Here is a 20,568-nt window from a genome sequence, read left to right on the forward strand (position 1 = left end):
TTGCCCTCGGCGAAACCGAGCGAACGAGCAGAGGGAAAGATGAAAGCGAACGCGGAGTGCAGCGTGCGAAGAAAAGCGTAGTGCCGCGCAAGACTTGCGACGACCGCTACGAGATGGCGCCAGAGGAGCGCGCCGTAGTCTGTTCACCGATGGCATGCGGCGCACGTGTGCCCTCTTAACAGCGCTAGTGATAAGCGACATGCTTACGCCCCATGTAACTGCGTGGCACGCTTGCCCTGAACAAGTTGCTGCTTGCTTGCCTTCAAAAGTGGCTCGTACCCACTATGGGGGATTGGCCAAGAATCGGGTGATTGAAGGAAAACAATTATCGGAATCTAATAAGGATCAAGTTAAAATGAGACACTCAGGGAACAGCAGTTGCCGGCATGCCTTTGCAAGGCTATATCCGGCAGTAGCTCTTCACTTAAACGAAGTTCTTACTCGTTGAGCAAATATGTGCGCGGTTGACCAACATGTAATTTTCTGCATTGGGTCAGATACTAAGTGCCTTGGCTCCAAGTCTCTTGTACGTATTTCTTGAGTTATATGAGTAAACCCTGTTTTTGATTGAGTGATTTGACTGATCCTCCTCCTCTAGATTTTGAACATAGCAACATTGTTAGAAAGTTCTACGCGAGTAGCTGCACAAAGTGAAAGAAAGTTTTAGAGATAAAAGTAATAGTACAAAAGCTTGCTATTAGTTACAAACAAAACTAACTGATAGCGGGGATTATCAAAATTTTTTTCATTGGTAGAGCAGCAGCGCCACACAAACGAGGACGAAAAGGACAAGGACGAAGGAAGAGGTGACACACACAGGCGCTAACTTGCAACAATATTTATTTCGAGCAAAGGACCCACACATATATACAACTGTTTCGCATATATCATCATCCATGCGCCGTTTACAAAAAATTGCAATGTCTGTGCAGACTAACCAGACCAGACCTGCCTGAGAAACGCATGTGCACAAAGAAACACCAGGACCCGTTTGTTGAATGTGCAGGAGCAATCGTTTACAACCTTCCTTTAAAGTGTGGAAAAAAAATCACAGCATATCCACGGGGTGAATGATGATGAGTGGGCGAAGCTCCGGAGGGAATCATCGGATCTCCCGCTTAAGGGGACGCTAGCACAAACGCGTTAGAGACGTGCAGTACTCTCTAGTAAGGGGGAGCGGCCACAGCGTCTTACGCAGCCATTTACACATGCCGGAACGTGCACCGCGTTTGCCGACGCCATCACATGACTGCTGAGAGAGTATACCCCCCGTATTCATAAACGCTCCTCGACTTGAACTTGACTTGCCACCGCCTTGGGCAGCGCGTTCGAAACGCGTTGAAGGTAAGGCGGAGAGGCCACAGCGTCTTACACCAGCTTCTTACACGGGCCGTAACGCGCTAGCACAAACGCGTTAGAAACGCGCTATAAACGCGGCCTTTCGTTAATGTTGGGTATTTATTGCCATCGTGGTGCTTGTGCCTATGTGTGCTTCGTGGCGTAGTGGGCTAACGCCGCGCGCTCGGAAGCGAGGGGTCCCTCGTTCAATTCCGCGCTACGGACACAACTTCGGAATTTTTTTCTCATTTTTCTCAGACTGGTTACACACTACTACTACGACGAGGGACGAACGGGTGCCGCTTTAAGGAGCTTCGCCCCTAAAAATTACGTGGGAGAAAGCAGAAGGTGCCTCAACGAGCGTTTAAGGGAACACCGGTATAATGTAGCAGAAAAGCGGGGTGGGTTCCTCGACGCTCACTGCAGGCATTGCAAGTGGGCTGATGCTGGGGCGGATGATGGTGACCGCTCGACGTGCGCTCCAGAATACAGAGACGGCTCTATCGTGGGAAGAGCACGAGGAAGAATAACTCGCGAAATTATCGAAGCAGAAATGATTGATAGGCAACTATTTCACAACCATCACTTGCCCTTTCCCGCAAAGAGCTAGCTTATCTGCGTAATGGTGTGTAAAGTATTTTTTGTAAACGGCGCATGGATGATGATGTATGCGAAACAGTTGTATATACGTGTGGGTCCTTTGCTCGAAATAAATATTGTTGCAAGTTAGCGCCTGTGTGTGTCACCTCTTCATTCGTCCTTGTCTTTTCATGCGCTATAAGCCTCACGATGTCATACCAACAAGCCCAAATCACTGCATTACGAAAAGGAAGACAAAAAAAAAAGGAAGAAAACTTCGCACGTGCTCCAAGTCTCAACTGTGCTCCCCCATATACAAAACGTATCTGCTAGGCTAAATGTAACAGATTCGTCTGTTAAATTGCGTAATAAGCCGTAGGTCTCTGCTACGGCTTCCCCCTTAACCCGCTCTGCAGTTTCGGAACGTTGACACACCCACCCGCCCCCCCCCCCCCCCCCCCCCCAAAAAAAAAGAAAAAGAAAAAAAGAAGGAAAAAAAAGTTGGCTTCAGGCAGACAGAGAGACAGACAATGAACTTTTATTGAGGTCCTGAGGGACTAGACGGCGGAGACCCGCTGGGGCCCCCGGCTCGCCGCTGGCTGCTCCCATGTCGGAATCGGGAGACCAAGCATCTCCGCTCTTTCACGGGCCTTCTGGACGGCCATGGACTGGAGCTTGAGTTCCGTACTTGAGATGGCCTCTGTTTTTCAATTTTGGCGCACGGATAATCAGTTCAAGAATCCATTTTCCAGAGACACTTTCATCTTTTTTTTGATAATAGGTGCTAAACTGCCCTTAAATAATACATATTCTGTAACAGAGCACAGTTGAAACTTAGCGCACGCCGCCGGTATTTTGTTCGTCCTCGTTCGCGCTGCGCTGCCGCTTTCGTATCGGTTAGCTACGCTGCCATTGCTACCGGAATCCACTTGAGCACGCGTCGAGACCAGTCAGTGATAGCCCGCGCGAGACAATGGATACTCAAGTGTGATATTATCAGAAATTATTAGGTCGGTCATGTGCACAACTGTGACGCTAATCTGGTGAGATTGAACTTGATGAAAACAAGCGCTACTAATAGGAGTTGTAATCTACCTCCTCTTTTTATCGACAGGAGTTCGTATTTGTTTTTTCTTTTGCACGGCTTCTCATTTCACATTGCTCCTTTTTTTTAATGTTTCAGTTGTGTTACCAGGAATTGCGAGAATGTTCAAAATACGACCTTTCAAGCGCGACACGTTTCTCTACTTCAAGGAACTCGGCCAGAACATTATAAGAAGGCGACGTGAGCAAGAAACTGTAAGTTAATGTTTGTGACGACTTCGAGGCTTGTTTGTGTTGATCTAAATAATGCTGATTCCCATATTGCCCGATGCTGCGCGGGTAATGGGGACAATCTCTCGGTTGGCCCCATTACTTTGTTTCCTCCGTCTGGCCAAATTATTTGCAATTGGTTTACGTGTAGCTAAACAGGAAGCGCACTGTCAGTGTTCCTTCTCATTCAATGTAGTTAGTGAGGAGATAAGTTCAAGTAAGTATGAATATTATATTTATGGCATTTCTGGCTTCTTGATTGTGTTTGTGTAGGTTAATCCTCGCTTGGTCTTTGACTGTGTATTGTGTTCCCTGCATTAGTGTAGGTGAATTTAGGTGTTTGACTTTAATGTCCTCTGCGAATTACTACATTTTGTGTGCCTTTCTGTGTAAGGCCTTACAGAACTTACTCTGCCTTCTTTTTCAGAGATTTGATTAAATAACTATGGCGTTCTATGCTAATTATGAAGTTTTCTTTAGTCATTTCTTTATTATTTCATGTTTTATTCACTTTCGAAGCTTAGGTGCGCTTCCTCTGGGCTTGCGATTAGTAACCATAGTTGCTAATGCAATTTCCCATGTCGCAGATAATACGAGCCAGAAGGGCAATTATGAAACAGGACAAGACAAAAGGGTCACGGGAAACTGAATACATGGACCGATAAACAGTTGCCGAACACGATAAGCATGAGCCTGGAGTGAACGTTTCAACAATGGCGGTTGTCTTCGTCAGGCCTGATGAAGACAAGTTGCCTTTTGACGAATTCATTTCCTCTTGTCGGAAAGTTACCTCTAAAGAAACACGCACTGTGGATTAGTTAGAAGTTGATTCTTGGTCAAGCGCTGAGGACGATCTAGTATTTTACTTTGGTTATAACCTTATCAAAATACTTCTGAAACCGCCGGTTTCTTGGCCAATATCCCCATATTGAGTATGAGCCATTATTGGTAAATGAGAACAAGAACTACTTCCTTGGAATAACCAAGTTAACGGGAAGCAAGGACTTATGTTTCCACTGCGAACCATGACCCATTCCCCCTAGTGAGTACGTGCCATATGTTGAAGGCGGCGGTGGCGGCGGCGGCAACGATGACGACGACGACAACAAAACTGAAGGGATCCCCCACAGTGGGTTGCGCTATTTCACTAGGGAACAAGAACAAGATGAAGGGGAATTGTCTTCCTTGTCCGATGGCTATGCCCGTTTCTTAAGACGAAGCCTGCTCCTTTTATAAGAAAGCCCTCGCCTGCATACAAGTTCCATGCAGACGCTTCCGTTGTTCGGTTACTGTAGAACCATATATGAAACGGCGTGGACTTTGTTTGCTCTGCTGTTGCCTCTTGTCTGCTTTTTCTCTTGTTTCAACCCAACCATCACAACGTTGTAACCTTGTACTTTATTTCGCAGCGCTGCGAAGACTTCCTGCAGTTAATGGTGGATGCCCAGGACGGAAAGCTCTCGGCTGCACCCGAAAATGAGTCCGAACGCGACAACAAACTTTTCAACCTCGGGTCGGAGTTGAAAGTAGACGCCTCGTTCTCATCGGAAAAGAGTACGGTGCTTACTGTCCTCCACACTGCTTTATAGTTATTATACAGCTGGTTCACTCAACGATGAAGCTTCGTTTAACTCGCTTGGTGCTACAACTGCGATTTTTAGTTTCTTAATTACTAATTAGTTGCTGGAACTTATGCTCGCGAAGTAAAGCAAGTCTGCCTTAATGCACTACGCCAGATACGGTTTTTCGTTTCAAGTAACCCATCCTTGTAAAGATTTTTTTTTGGCACACACAGACGCTGCATCTTGGCTACAAAGAACGACGTATAGTGCGAGGCCAAGGCTTAATTTGGACAACGTTGAATGATTTGACGTGCGCATAAACTCTATAGACACGCGCTTCTTGCATTGTTGCTGCGTTTGGATGCGTCCATCGTGCTGAGCGGCTGCGGCTGTGTCGGGTTATCTGGTCTATCGACAACCATATTTTCTTTCCAGCTCTGACTGAAGACGAAGTCATGGCGCAGTGCGTACTTTTCTTTGTGGTCGGCCAAGACACGAATTCAACTACGATCGCGTACACGCTCTACCTGTTGGCGACTCACCCCGAAGCGCAGGAAAAGCTGAGAGATGAAGTGGACGAGTGCTTCAGGATTCATGTACGTAGACTAACAGTGACGTTTCATGCTTTTACTACAGTTATGTAGTTTTTCTTCTTTTTCTTTCTTTTTTTTAACATTTCCTCTCCAAAAGGACGATGAGGAAGAATTATAAAGGAGTAGAAAAAAAAAAACTAACGAAGCTAACGAAGCTAAGTCTCCATAAAAGGTAATTAGACACACGTCAGTGAAGGCTACACAGTCGACTTGAAACGTTTACTGGCAGCGGCATCTGAGAAAACGCTGAATTTACGAGCAGTTTGTGAACGCATCCCGCGAAATCGCAAAGCGATATGTTGTTCGCATATGATAGTACAGGCTGGAAATCCGAATACCGAGCTCCGTACCCAGGCAGCGGAAATTGAGCTTTTCCCGAGAGCTTGCGTTACGTAGACGTTTGACGCCGACTGTGCATGAGAAAATGGTGGTTAATTTTACAGGAGGTGCAGAGGGACTACAGGGAACGAATGAACTCTTACAGTGTAAACGAATGGCCCCGAAGGGCAAGAACGTCACACGATGCTTCAGTGCTATGCTGGCGCTATATGCGCGTAGCGGTTGTGGTCAGAAACCGAGAACCTACTTCAAAACTACACAAGTTGCATAAAACATTACGAAAAACGCTCATCTCTTTAAATCTACGTTGACGCGGCATCTTTTTCTTTTCCTTTTGTACACAGGGAGAACACCCCAGCTTGGATGTTGTCATGAAGTTGCAGTATCTGCATTGCGTTGTCTCAGAGGCCCTTCGCATGTACCCTCCTGCGACACGGTAATATCTTTTTTTGTCCGTTTACGGAACTTAGGTTGTGGAGCGGCAAGCCCTCACTAAGGAAATAGGGCTCTAAGAATATGCTGATCAAAAAACTTCAGGCCCGCAACACTTCATTCCACCTCCGCCATGAACAAATTTGAGTCGCGTCCTTTATTCTGCTGATATGGTCCCATTCTGCGCAAAAACATGCCACAGGTTCGATTACATGCCGAATTCCAACTGGGTCGTTATGCAACAACGAGCATATGTCGATACTTTCGGTGCACGTTGGCACGGGCTTTGAGCTGGGTGGCCTGCTGTCAAACGTCTGCGGACGCAGGCAGAGCAGAAAGGGACGTGTGGAAAAAAAAAAATTGAACGATACGCGGATGTGCCTTGCGTCTTTTGTTTCACGAGGTATTTCTCATGTTGTGTAGATTTGCAAGCAAGTTATCAACAACTCCATATTATGAAAGCTAATCTGAAAGCTACACTAGTGCACCTCCCACGGCCCAGCTGCAAGCTCGCGAAAAAAAAAAAAAAAAACAATAAGCGAATTGAAGCACGACACAATTTCCAGTGCCACTTTATTCACTCGCTTCGTATCCTCTAAGAAATTCTTCTGGATTCTCAGTTTGAAAACCGGACCGAAATGACGCTTGAAAATGCTGGTAATTGTGTACTTGTCGCATTGGCGAGAAAGTGACGCTCATATCGCGAGCATAATGCCTGTTTGTATTCATCTCCTCCAGACTCGAGCGAACACCTCCCGAAGACTACGTTCTGGGTGACACCGGTGTGAAAGTGAGGAAAGGCGATTTGATTCGCGTTCCCGTCTACTCCATGCACTACGACCCGCAGTACTTCCCTGACCCATTCACTTTCAAACCGGAAAGGTGAGACAAAATGCCGTCTGGCTGCTGCATTTGAAAGAGTACTGACAAGCTTCTTCAAAGTTGTAGAAACTGCATCGCAAGCTTCTCGTACGAAAGAGGATGACACTTAGTGGGAGACACATACAAGATGTTTTATTTGATACGGAAGTTGTCAGGAAATGCCAGGCCTGGCGTCATCGGTATTATGACGTCAAAGGACATGGCGAAATTTGCTAACCTCGCGCACAAATAAGGCTACGCATGGTGATTTTGAATTTAACAAATAAACAAGAGTTCTGTGCACCTTTATTCCGCCTGGTGCTTGCGTGCGACAACTACAGCGATCGCAGGAACAGAGCGATGTATCGTGACGTCCTGACATACCCATCTACTGGGTACCAAAACTGGGCCCGTATCCACAAAACAACTCTTACACTGGAATCCTTTGTAAGGCGAATCCAAGCCAATCCTGATGCCGTATATATTACCGAAGGCGGCAAGCCACTAGCTAGGGACACTTATACGAAAGCTCTGTGAATTCGGTCCCTTCTTTGTAGAAGCAATTGCTACAGTAAATTATTTAGGGCCTTCTGGCGTTTGCTAGTATTTTTTTTCTCTTCTGCGATTTAGAATGGTTTGTGCCTTAATTTAACGCAAGTATATTACGAGTCCAGAATGTCGTGTCTGTATTCTATTAAGCTACTTAGAACAGTTACGCGTGCCCCAGTTTGTGGTCTAGACACGTTCCATTATACTCTTCACGTTTCTTGCGCGTGTGCCTCAGGTTCAGCGAGGAGAACGTCGGCTCCATCCAGCCGTACACGTACCTTCCGTTCGGTGCTGGACCACGCAACTGCATCGCCATGCGGTTCTCCCTGCAGACCGTCAAGCTGTGCGTGATGCACGCCGTACGCAGCGTCAGGCTGGTTCGTACTGAAAAGACCAAGGTAAATGCGAACGCTTTTGAGTTTTGCCATGCTTCTGTTCTTCCGTGTTCGCATTGTCGAACAGCTTACCAGTCGACAATGCGAGCAAGAAAGAACGGGAGAAACTGAAAGACGGAGAGGTTATTCAAAGATGAATCCGGCTGACTTCTATCGGCCGGCCTCTCCTTTGTTTTCATTAATACCTCCGCACCCCTCTCTCTGGCTGGCTACCACATACTGGATAAAGGGAAAACGGGTATAATAAATTAGAGAAAAAAAATGGGGAAGAAAAATTAGGAATGAAATAGGCACGGCGGAAGGCAGAATATTAGGAGGAAGCGTCACGTGAGAATCTTGCATTCTCTCAGTAACAAAAAAAAAAAAAAAGGAAGGCGATTCAACATCTAGTTGAAGTCGCTGAAAGACTGTCTTCCTGAGTGAGTTGGGGTTGATAATGGGGCGGAGTCACTGCGCCCGGTACAACATGACGTCAACCCCCGTGTGAGGGGAGTAGGAGGAGTGTCAGACTGATTAAATTTTTGGCTACATTACCTTTGGAATCGGCTTAAATTTTAAGAGTTTCCTAGCTTCGGGATCAGCCCGCATTTTGGTACCGCACTATCTCCGGGATCGGCCCACGAAAGAGGTTAGAAACAGACATACCGGATAAGACGAAGTGGGGGCAACTCGCCAAGGAATTAAGACATTGTCTTCTAACATAAAAATAAGCAATCATGGGAAAGCAATTAAAGCAAGTGATGGCAAGCGGTTATTTCTAGTAACTCTAAATGCGACGAGCAGGAAGCGAATGACACGGTCTGGAGACAGCGGCTGCAGTCGGCTAAGGCACTAAAACCTACCACGAGCTAAACGTGATTTTCCCAGAATTCAACACGCCATGCGCACAATTGGCGAGTGAACGCATGGAAAAACGGCTTCAGAGGAGGTTGCATTGCGAACGCTCAGTGCCTGACGTGATGCTCTAATTTTTTTCTTTATTTTATGAACATAATGGCCCATTCGACTGGTTCCTACCGTACAACTCGGTTTGCAGCTATACAGAGCCCTCTAGAGGGTGGAGCGAAAGCCTGCCAATGCCGAACGTTGAGCTGCTCCCAGAGCACTTGGTGTGGCTATGTGATCGAGATTCTTTCTTATCTCGCTCGCGCTACCAGCTAGAAGGTGAGAGCACCTTCGAGCGCTGTGCATGAACCAGTCGAATCTGTTCCGACCGCTCGATTTCAACGAGCCGAGTGTAAACCGCACCTCTAGGGTGCTGGAAAGCGACCAGTCGAATGTACCATAACACTATAATATGAACGCTGTCAACGTGTCACACATTCACACACAACGAGATTCTGTCACACACAGTGATGAACAGTGGGCGAAGGAGGAAGGCCTCCGACTGGCCCCAATGTTTCGACAAGGTGTCTTGTCTTCGTGTTACTTCAAGCCTCCATCTTAATGCGAATATGTGGCTTCGCGTCAAGCACGGAAACGTACAGCTCCACACAGTGCGCAGTCTGTGGCGAAATCTGGTCTCTTTCGTGTAACGTATCAGTGCTTTTAAGGCGGTGGCGCTCATGTTAGTCAAGAATCTTGATTTCTTACAAAGTACGATTGCTTTTCTCATGTACAGGTTATTATTATTATTATTATTTTATTATTATTATTATTATTATTATTATTATTATTATTATTATTTGGTTTGTTCACATAAATACAATCCCAGAGAAGACGATGCGAGCTAGCTAGTAACTGCTACCGGGAGGGGTCCCCGCCTGCCGGCTCTGCAAGAGAAAAGGTACATAGAAAAAGAATAGTGAGTGAAGAACACGAGAGACATTAACAGTGAGAGAAAATGACAAAGAAAGAGGGGGGGGGGGTTGCTGTAGAGCAACACGAGAATAAAACATGCATGTGCGTCACACACTCCTCAGGCGGCACTTAAAGGGCCTTTAAACCACCCAGATGTCGCAATTTAGTTGTGGTATTCCAGTTGCGCACGACTCTGCAACAAACTCGTAGCCGCGACAATTTTTCGACATGGTGCCCGGAGTTACACGCGTTCGATGAGCGAAACACGGCCCTCGCTCGTTTCGCTCTTTCCTTCGCTACGCTCCGTTCATCGGCTGGTCTCCTCCTCGCCGAGTGCTTCTCCAAATGTCACGTGACATATACCTCATGGCCAACACGCTATTTGAAACACTGTCCACTTCCGGTTAAGGCACGTCCACGCTAGCGACAAACGAAGCGCCCTCCGGTGCCGTAGAACGTCTGCCGCACGAGAGATGTCCAACGTATACACGGCAGTTCGGCCGGCGCACCGCCCACCGCACGACCGACGGGCCAATCGACGACCGCGAAACTTCGCGTCTCTGCCACCGGTGACGCATACATCGACTGCAGTTTCTATTCCAAGAAAAATAATTTACGCTAGATAAAGTGAGGCGTAAACTGCACATTTTATGAAAAATGATATCCACTGTGAAACGTTAAACACGAACGAGAGCTCCGATACTTGTCGAACTCAGATGCAGTGCACGGCTACCGACGGCAGACGACTGGTTCGGCTGTGCGCGCATCGCAGCCGACGGTGCCGCTAATATCGAAAATACTGTATAGTGAACGCCATCCGCGCGCCGCTATAAATGGCCCGCGTTTAAATGGCTAGTTTATAGCGCCACTCTTGAACATCACGTCCGGGTCACCACCGTTGGTTGCTAGCGCAGGCGAAGAACAATGAGACCGTGAGCGATGAGTTCCAAACAAAGAATCCACTTTTCTTATTCTCTCACGAGACATGGGGAGGCGCGTGCGCCAACAGACTTGCCTTTCAGGTTCTTGACGTGGTGTTCAAGAGTGGCGCTATAAACTAGCCATTTAAACGCGGGCCATTTATAGCGGCGCGCGGATGGCGTTCACTACAGTATTTTCTTCACTTGCGTTGCGGGCTGTAATTACCGATTCGCAAGTGCGCACAAGCGAGCAACACGACGAGGAAGAGCAAGAAGCGCGCGTACCTGCTAGCAGACTAACCGGAAGTCGTAGGGTTCTTGTTCGACCAATCGACATCGTCGTGACATCAACAGATGCACCCTGGTGACGTCACGACAACCGCTGGGGATATCGGAAAGGCCCCGCAGAGGAGGGCGGCATTGTTTTTTTTTATTTTGTGGCGCACTGGCGGCGCGTAGCGCTGCCGCGTTTCGCATCGTTGATCGTGACGGAATTCTGAACTCGATGGGCGTGCTTACTTGAAAAGTAAAAAAAGAAAAAAAAATCGGAGGTGGTTTAGGGGCCCTTTGACGCCCGCCAAATGGTCTACAAATTAGCACAAAATTGGAGCGAAATGGTAGGTGAGTCTAGCTTTATCGCCTTAAAAAATGATAGAAGGGCTCTGTGGGCTTTCTGATGTTCGGACACACGACCCACCGGAAATATGTCGCCCATTGCAGCACATGATAAGCCAAGCGATCGGTAGTACACAGGTAAAAGGAAAAAACAAGAACAAAAAAGAACGATGTAAACAGGCAAACAAACATCACGCATAGTCTTCGTGCGACAGCCTTTCAAAAAAAAAAAAAAACAAAAAACAAAAAAAAACAAAAAAAAAAAAACAATAAGGAACGCGGTATAGTGCGCTAGGTGACAACCACAGTCGGCAGTATGCAAAACAACAGGGTGGTTTATAGCTGGCTGCCGTGTGGAGTCATCACAGTAAATCATGACGGCATAACTTTCGTAGCACATACAACCGTTCTCCTTGCAAACGTGCTATTGTCATAATCACCAATTATCGCCTGATATAAATCCGGTGCAGGTCAAGCGGCTTTGCCGACGCTCTCCAAAAATTTCTGTACTGTGCTAGGCAGCCTAATCCTACAGGCTATATGTATGGCGGCCTGCACGTTTGAACCTTCTTGTAAATCACCGCTTAAACTTGCAGATTATCCGATGTCGCCCTATGTTAACAAAGTCTGTTTTTTTCTTTCTCTCTCTCTCTCTCTCTCTTGGTAGGTTCCCCTGGAATTCCACAATGGGTTTAGACTGCTCACCGCAAAGGACATCACACTGGGAATCCGGAAAAGGACGTAACAAGAGGCCGTTGAATCTTAGTTGCCGAAAAGATGTCTATTAAGCCACAAGGATATAAGTGAGCAGCTATTCAAGGGGCTACATCACCAGGACTTCGTCTTATTTCACCTATTTGCAGAAAAGAGGCACCCCATTATAAACGCAATAGTTGTTCATATACGTTTACATTTTCGATGACGCCAAGATATATGAAATAAAGATTATTAGAACTCTGTCCATTGCGAGCCTTATCAGATATCTACTGCATTTATTTCGAGTCGCACTTAGGTCGCTTGCTCAAGAACACCTGCTCGTCTGATAGTAGTTCCCGAGATAGCCTATATTGGAAGGCGCGATGGTGCCGGAGGTCTAATATAGATAACTGGAAACAACGAGACAAGTTTCCGTCTGCCCATAGGTTCACTCGATGCCGAAAGGTCGGTAAAAGGTAGAAATACGTGCTTGCGTTGCGCATCGCTTTCTGGCATATCCGCCAGTAACCGGTACAGTGAAAAAAAACTAAAGCTTAGTGATACGTTCGAAGGCTCAAGCTGTAACTTCTAGTGCGCTGAAGCTTTGTCATTTCCAATAGCGACGTGCAAAGTGCAGATACAGGGAACCTAAGGCCGCGAATTTGTAGCCGACCACTTCGACGCGTAAAGAAGAAAGAGTGGCGACAGACGCTCTGGACTGTTGCCAGAAGAAACGTGGTTTAAGGCGGCGGCACCACAGGTAGCAAAAGACGCCATATGGTAGCCATTTCATGCTTACATCTACTCTCGATTACGGGAGAGCCAGCAGTTTTTAAACATCGGGATCGTAAAACATGATGATGATTTATTGGCATCGCGCCACCTTGTGGCATCGTATGAAAACGTCGGGATGGAGGCGTTCACACCGCCTTGTGGCGTCGTGTGAAAACGTCGGGATGGCGGCGTTGTTAAACTACAGTGGCTAGAATGGGGAAGTGTGCCGAGCGGCACGCAGCGCCTATGGGGCGCCTTGAAGGCGCCGGTAAGGAACCGCGAGGGGGCGCGCGCTGTCATTGACACGTCGTCCGATGCGAGTCGCGCCGGCTGTGCTGCTTCAGTGACGCCGCCCACCCTGATCTGTAGAAAGTTACGTTCGTTTCTTCTTGTGCTACAGCAAGGTTATATGTGTACTAATGGTGCGAAAACATTGTTTCGTGTCTGGATGCTACTATCGTACTGCTACCCAATTTTTGCTCACCGTGAACTGTCTTAGTTTATACGATTTGGTCAAAGCTCCCAGCAGTGGAAACTGTGAAGGGGGCGATCTGACACTTCTCCTCAGCATTGAGGATGCAGACCATGAACTGGACGCACTGCTGGATAGTGGGAAGGTTGAAGAAACTTCTCACATGATAAAGAAGTCCACAATGCTTTATTTACGCAGTATATAGCGCAGAAGCGCACGGACGGTGAAAGCAACAGACGGAACACAGCGCTAACAACTGAGTGTTTATTGGACGAGAGCAAAGAAGTTCAACTGACACAGGCGCCTAACGCGACAAACACTCAGTTCTTAGCGCTGTGTCCCGTCTGTATCTTTCGCCGTCCGTGTGCTTCATGCGCTACTTTGTAAATAATGTCATACCAACTAGCCCACCAGTGTGTCGTTTTGAATCCGCAATGCTACCCGACCATGATTACCCTGAAAAGATGAGCGACTCGCGGCTAGACTTCTGCATGACAGGGTAAATATATACCCTGTATTCTGTGTGCAAGAAATGTTTTGACGAGCTCCTTGGTGCCACCGGCAAAGCCATCGACCAGGTGGCGATGTTCACCAAGTTCTGCGTCAATGGGGGCCTCATTCACCCTTCGGAGAAGCTCTTCTCATTTGTATAGACGCCCTTGAAACCACTGTTTTCGATGTGGTTCAGTTACAACGAGCTGAACAGTGACAGCTTGGAAGAGCTTGTCTACTGTGTGCAGAAAAACGACGTCATATTGGGCTGTGCACCGCATGGCCCCAGCCTTACCAACCAAGTTACAAAATTATTTTTGGTCATCCGTTTTCCCTTCTACACGAAGGCACTCAACAAAGAGAGAGTTTTCCCGTGAAAAGAAGCACCTGAAGCTCAGTCGCGTCACTTAGCAGAGAATAATATAAGGCTGACAACGTTCTGTTTGAACTGTTTGTGAACAATTTAAAACATTTTTTTTTCTAGTGAGAAAAAAAGCACCAGTTCAGGTGCGTCGCGTAGCAAAAAATAATCGATGACGGAGAATGGTTTGTTTTAAACAGATTGTGAGCCACTCTTCAAAAATTTGTTGTTTGCGTAAACAGTGCGTCAAAAAATAAAATGTTTGATACCGAGTTACCACTGCGAATTTTCTTGCTTTGCGTTCGATAAGGTGTCAGCCGGAGTAAATCGTCTAAATCAAGCTACATTCTACCATCCACGCGCTCTCAATTGGATCGTTGCCTTGGCGCCTTTTAATTACGAAAGGGCTCGCATAGCTACGCTATCGCCATTTGCCGCCATGCACGAGCGAGATTATATATTATGAAGCTTTCTTTTTTTTTTCTTGTTATTGCATATTCAGTTGCGCGCGCGGACGATCGCATTCCACGCAGCGCCCTTGCACTGCGGATGCTAGCCGCCGTCGCGGCCGACGTGTAAGCGTGTGTCAGTGCCACCTGGCAGAAGAAGAATTGTCACTAATAGGTTGCTGTCGAAGCATCATAACACAAATATGTAGCAAATACGTGCATCATTTCGGAAGGAATAGGCTAAAGAGTACACGAAGGCGACTTGACAGGTCCGAGGTGTACGGTCACTTCGATGGCTGCTTCAATGTTCCTCTACTCGGGACTCCTCCTAAAATAGGGCATGTTCGCAAGAACGTTAGCGTCGCTTAGGTGCTGGGCATGCGCTGTGTGTATCACGCAACGCTAACACTGAAGGCTCAATCACACCGGCAACTTGAGGAGGTCGAGCGACCAATTGCTACTCGCGACCAAAAAGCGACCGAAGGCGACTGATGTTCACACCGGCAAGCCCGGCTGAGCGCGACCTGCAAGTCGCAATCCCGGAGATTATCGTTCTCAGCGAGAACTCCAGGAATTTACGCAGTTCGCGCGCACTTCGCTGGCACTGTGTATGTACATGTACATACTTACATTGGTTTCGCGTTCCGGCAACAGCCATAGATTTTGATTCGAGCGATGGCTGGATTTTGATTCGAGCGAAGAGGAAGACATTGTCCCTGTGCTCGTGTCTTTTGCCGTGGTGTCAGCTGTGGCAGCGCGGAAGCCTCCGAAGAAAACGCGACGCTAGTGGGTGCGCCCGTGTCTCCGCTCGCGTGAAGTGGCCGGCCACGCCCTAACTTCGCACTCAAGCCGAGGAGTATCAGCGAGAGTAAGTTGTACTTTCTAGTTCGCGTTGCATGCGAATCGGTGCATAATATTAAAGCGAAGCTCTTCACTCGCTGTTGAACTTTGGGCGGCGTGCTCATCCAACGAACGGCAGCTGGAAAAAGGGGTTTGTGTTGTGCTTTCTTTTCCTGCTGTTTAGCTTCCAACGAATGCGACCGCGTACATTCGGCACGTTGCCGCAACTTCTGCGCCCCAGCATCACAAGGAAAGACAACAATTATTGGCCGGCACGGTGGCGTGGACATTGCACTTAGCTTGGAGGACGCCGGATGAAAACTCATACATCACTTTCAGCGCGGCGCCGATTGGTTGAGCACATGCGCGCGGCTGAAAAAAATCGAGCAGCGAGCGACTGGCCCAAAATGGTCGCTTTTCGAGAAAAGCGACCATTTGCGACTGGTCGCTTTGCGACCAACTTGGTCGCGCGACCACTGCCAGTCGCCTGTGTGAATGAGCCTCAAGTCCATACGTTTGCTGCTGTACGCTATACTGTATGTACCAACGCTCTCTAGTAACGCCGTCGCTTCTGCCACATGCGTACTTTTCCGAACTCTGACAAAAGCACTAGCGCGGCGCCACATGAGCTGGCGGAGCGACGTCATACTCCCTATGCGCACCGCTTTCCGCTGTCGGTGACCATGAAAGCCCGCGCTTTTGCAAGTAAAAGTGTCTGAAATTAACGTTTACAAACACGAAATTAGGCCAGCATTTAAAGAGCGCTTCAATGCATAGGTGACCTGCAAGTGTGCAAAGTTTCAGGTTCTCTCATTGCGACAATTTGCGACAATTTTAGCTTCTTTGGATACTGTAACGGGCGCCTTCGTGGCTCCCGCTGCACTTTAATCAAATTCTTAATCTAGATTCTCTTAATTGACAAGTCTTGAACTTTGCAGCATGTTCGATCAAGTACGAACTCAAATCCTACAAATAAATTTTAAATCCGATATAGTGATTTATTCTCTTACAGAAAGGGTCTATTCAGAGGGGCATCCCAATTAGTACAACTATAATAATTTCCTTTGGTTCCTTCAGTGACCCTACAACTTGTAAATTTCGTCAGCACGTTCTTGATAGTGGGTTCCTATTTGTAGAAACTTTCAAAGCAACGCACTGAATGGTTCTTTCGGGCCGCCTCTTTGAATTCTGGAAGGTCATCGGGCAAGCCAGTTAACGGAGCTTTACTCCCCAGCCTTACCAACCGAGTTACAAAATTATTTTTGGTCATCCGTTTTCCCTTCTACACGAAGGCACTCAACAAAGAGAGAGTTTTCCCGTGAAAAGAAGCACCTGAAGCTCAGTCGCGTCACTTAGCAGAGAATAATATAAGGCTGACAACGTTCTGTTTGAACTGTTTGTGAACAATTTAAAACATTTTTTTTTCTCGTGAGAAGAAAAGCACCAGTTCAGGTGCGTCGCGTAGCAAAAAAATAATCGATGACGAAGAATGGTTTGTTAAAACAAACCATTCGGATTTTGAGCCACTCATCAAAAATTAGATGTTTGCGTAAACAGTGCGTCAAAAAATAAAATGTTTGATACCGAGTTACCACTGGGAATTTTCTTGCTTAGCGTTCGTTAACGTGTCAGCCGGAGTAAATCGTCCGCTCGCCGGGGTGGCTCAGTCAGCTAAGGCGTTGCGCTGCTGAGCACATTATCGCGGGATCGAATCCCGGCCGCGGAGGCCGCATTTCGATGGAGGCGATATGCAAAAACGCCCGTGTGCTTGCGTTGTAGTGCACGTTAAAGAACCTCAGGTGCACGGTCAAAATTAATCCGGAGCCCTCCACTACGGCGTGCCTCATAATCAGAACTGGTTTTGGCACGTAAAACCCCAGAAAGAAGAAGAAAAAGTAAATCGTCTAAAGCAAGCTACATTCTACCATCGACGCACGCTCAACCGGATTGTTACCTAGCCGCCTTTCAATTACAAAAGGACTAGCATAGCAACTCTATCGCCATTTGCCGCCATGCACGAACGAGAATTCATATTACGAAGCTTTCTTTTTTGTTATTGCATATTCGGCTGCGCGCGCGGACGATCGCATTCCACGCAGCGCCCTTGCACTGCGGCTGCTAGCCGCCGTCGCGGCCGACGTATAAGTAGGGAGCCTACATGCAAGCGTTTGCATGTAGGCTCCCTACGTATAAGTAAAGCCCCTTGATGTACGTATAAGCGTGTGTCAGCGCCACCTGGCGGTTTCCTCCCAAAGGGGCACGCGCGAGCCGGCGCGTTCAACACACTTCCCCATTCTAGCCCCTGCTTTTCGGGATCGTAAAACAATTTCAGACGCGTCGCCGTATGAAAACGTCGGGATGGTGTCGTTTTTAAACTTCAGGATCGTAAAACAAATTCTAGGGAGCCTACATGCAAGCGCTGTTGTAGGGTGGTGACACAGCGCTTGCATGTAGGCTCCCTAACAAATTCAGACGCGTCGCGCCACCTTGTAGCGTCGTATGAAAACGTCGCGATGGAGGCGTTTGTGAACTTCGGGATCGTAAAAAACTGGTGCACTACACCATGTTTTTGGCGAGAACTTATGCGTGCTTCATTACGGGACAAAGCTACCGTGGCGGCCACGTGAGCGCGTTAGCGCTAGCATGCGCCCTGCGATTGGCCGCGGACGCCCAGCGTAAGCGTGCTGCACGCCAGGACCGCGAGGCCGAAAGAAATTCGAACCATTCATGTGGCCCCGATCCCGCAAACTTGAAACGTTTCAACAGAGCAACGGTCAATAAACACATACACAGCTTAGCTGGTCATCTACCTTCACAGAATGGAATGGCACTAAATTTTTAAGAGTGAAGCTGTTCTTAAGCCGCGTTTACATGAATGCGACAACTGGAGCATCGCATCACATCACATCAACTTTCTAGCGCATCGCATCCATGTAAACCGGGCTAATGCGCTAGAAAAGCGCGTCACATTAATGCGCCAGACAGGGGTGGATTGAAACGAGTAAGTCGACTTTCGCAGTGCATGTAAACGCGATCGCATCGCATTAGGAATTATGGGAAACACAATTCGCTGTGAATCTGCTGCGCTCGCCGAGCTGCTGCGGGGCGTGACGCTGGAAGCGTCTGCAAGGGCTGCTTTGCCTGCACCGAGTGGAAGGGCGTTAATTTGTTTCTGTAACTCACACAAACCTGGAAACATAGAGATTTAAGGCTTTCGCTTTAATAATTAAGGTGCTACCGATAACCCAAGAAAGGAGAGAAAGAAGTACTTTATTTAACGCGAAATCCCTGTCCATGTTTGAAAACAAGCAATACATGTTGTGTTCTGTCGCACAGATTGAAATTTCAAAATTCTCTTTCAACAAGTGAAAAAGAAGGAAATAAACAAGAAAAGATTGCCGTTAAAAAAATTATCGCCCTTCCACTCCGTGAAGATGGTCGAACAGCGAAGCTGTGTTAGTTACAACCTAGTGTTACGAGTGTTACATGTGCATGTGCTGCACGTAATGTAATTGCGTAAACACAAGTAAACACAGATCTACAACAGGAGCTTATATTGAAACGTTGCGAGGCGAGAAGAGGCAGCGACTTCCGACGTTACTCGACGAGTGTCCAGTTTTCTGGTAGAAACCTTCCGAGCCACCGCCAGAGGCATTGGCTGCACTCACGGACCAGGAAACAGCGCTTGCATGTAGGCTTCCTATCACGAACACCGCGCGCGTTCGGTGCGAACGCGGGGAAACGCGGACGGCGTCGGCAGCAGCTCTAAGCGTTGCGCGTTTTCCGAAAGGGCGCGCCGCACAGAAACACCTTCTCTTATCGCCTCTCCTCCTCGCGCCAAGAGCGGCCTCTTATTGGTCGCCTCCTCCCCCCAGCCCGCGCCCTCTCCTTGGTCGGCTCCTCCACCAGCACGCCTCTCCTCCTCTGCTGGTCACGTGACCTGCCCTCCCCTGGCGCGGCTCTCATCCTTTCATGGTCAGGTGACCTGCGTGACGCCGGACAGACGGCGAAGGGTTGACTAAGAAAAGCTCCGCTGTTAAATGGACTCATCATCTCGGCGCTGAGAAACTGGATGTCCAGCGAACCCGTGGTAAACCGCCACTACAACTGCTGAGGGAGGTATTCTTTACAAATACGTAATCACTATATAACCCATGAAGCGGAAAATCCGGCGTTAACAACCGATGGTACCAAAACCCTTGAAAGTAAGTGTTAACGTCACGTTTGACATTATGACTAAATGTGATTACGTCATCACCTCAAACGTCGCGTGATGACGTCATCACACCAAAAGCCGCGTGATCACATCGTCACGTCAAACGTTACATTACGCGATAAAGGAATCGTCTCGTCGCAATATCCCCTGATCACGTCATCACGTCAAACGTAAAGTCACGCGATGACGTCACTTGATGACGTCATGAGATGACTCTTGGAGAAGCAGCACCCTGTCTCCGGGATCGGCCAACATTTTTGTGTGAGCACCCCGCTCGGGGTCACGAAAAATACCGACCAACTAGAGCCTACCACCTTCGCTGTGATACAACTAGTCAAACGTGAACTGCACTGCTAGGGAACTTATGATGCGCAGCCCGAAATCGCGGGTTGAATTCGCGACCGCGGCGGTTGCATTCGGATCGGATCGGGATGCATGAACTGTGATCGCATGAACGGATGCACGAACCGTGGTGTTCATTGATTTAGGTGCGACCTAAAGAACGCCGGGCGGTCAAAAATGATTCCGAGACTTTTGCGTACCCTCTGCGATGCTAGTTGGCAACCCCTTTCTCCCATTATATTTTCATTTATATAGACGTTTTGTAACCAAATATTAGTACTATTATTAGACCATATCAAAACATAGTCATGAAGCTAAACGAACCACTTGACGACATTGAGTACATCGAAAGCCGCCATTTATTCACATATTCGAAACCCCAAACTTTAATGGTGTTTTATCTGGACTTCGTTTGTCCATACGCACAGAGAGGTACAGGCGCTGCTATCTGTGACGTGCCTGTAAAATTATAAGAAGTCAGTCGCTTCAAATCAATGTCGTCCGATTTCTCTGCAGCGATCCGGATTAGACATACCATCTAGCCGGGGGTTCGGCAAACTTCACTCAGTTTGCAGCTGAGCCTCCACAGAGAGTCAGCTCCTCCTCTTCATTTTCTCCTTCTGCCCTGA

The 20,568-nt window shown here is 47.7% G+C and overlaps 1 protein-coding gene across 3 annotated transcripts in view; it reads left to right on the forward strand.

The window, feature by feature from the left end:
* LOC119456161 (cytochrome P450 3A8-like) overlaps window positions 1-20,568 on the forward strand; it is an 82,963-nt gene that overhangs the window by 13,176 nt on the left and 49,219 nt on the right. For 2 of the 3 annotated variants that reach the window (XM_049669573.1, XM_037717787.2), the window contains exons 8-14: window positions 3,101-3,216; window positions 4,641-4,785; window positions 5,229-5,389; window positions 6,070-6,161; window positions 6,896-7,039; window positions 7,803-7,965; window positions 11,965-12,260. In XM_049669573.1, the coding sequence (XP_049525530.1) occupies window positions 3,101-3,216; window positions 4,641-4,785; window positions 5,229-5,389; window positions 6,070-6,161; window positions 6,896-7,039; window positions 7,803-7,965; window positions 11,965-12,042 (899 nt within the window). In that variant the 3' untranslated portion in view covers window positions 12,043-12,260. Of the gene's footprint in view, window positions 1-3,100; window positions 3,217-4,640; window positions 4,786-5,228; window positions 5,390-6,069; window positions 6,162-6,895; window positions 7,040-7,802; window positions 7,966-11,964; window positions 12,261-20,568 lie in introns of those variants that run through there. The other variant, XM_049669574.1, reaches the window with a different exon arrangement.

Source organism: Dermacentor silvarum, chromosome 6 (genome assembly GCF_013339745.2).
Source record: "Dermacentor silvarum isolate Dsil-2018 chromosome 6, BIME_Dsil_1.4, whole genome shotgun sequence".
NCBI lineage: Eukaryota > Metazoa > Arthropoda > Arachnida > Ixodida > Ixodidae > Dermacentor > Dermacentor silvarum.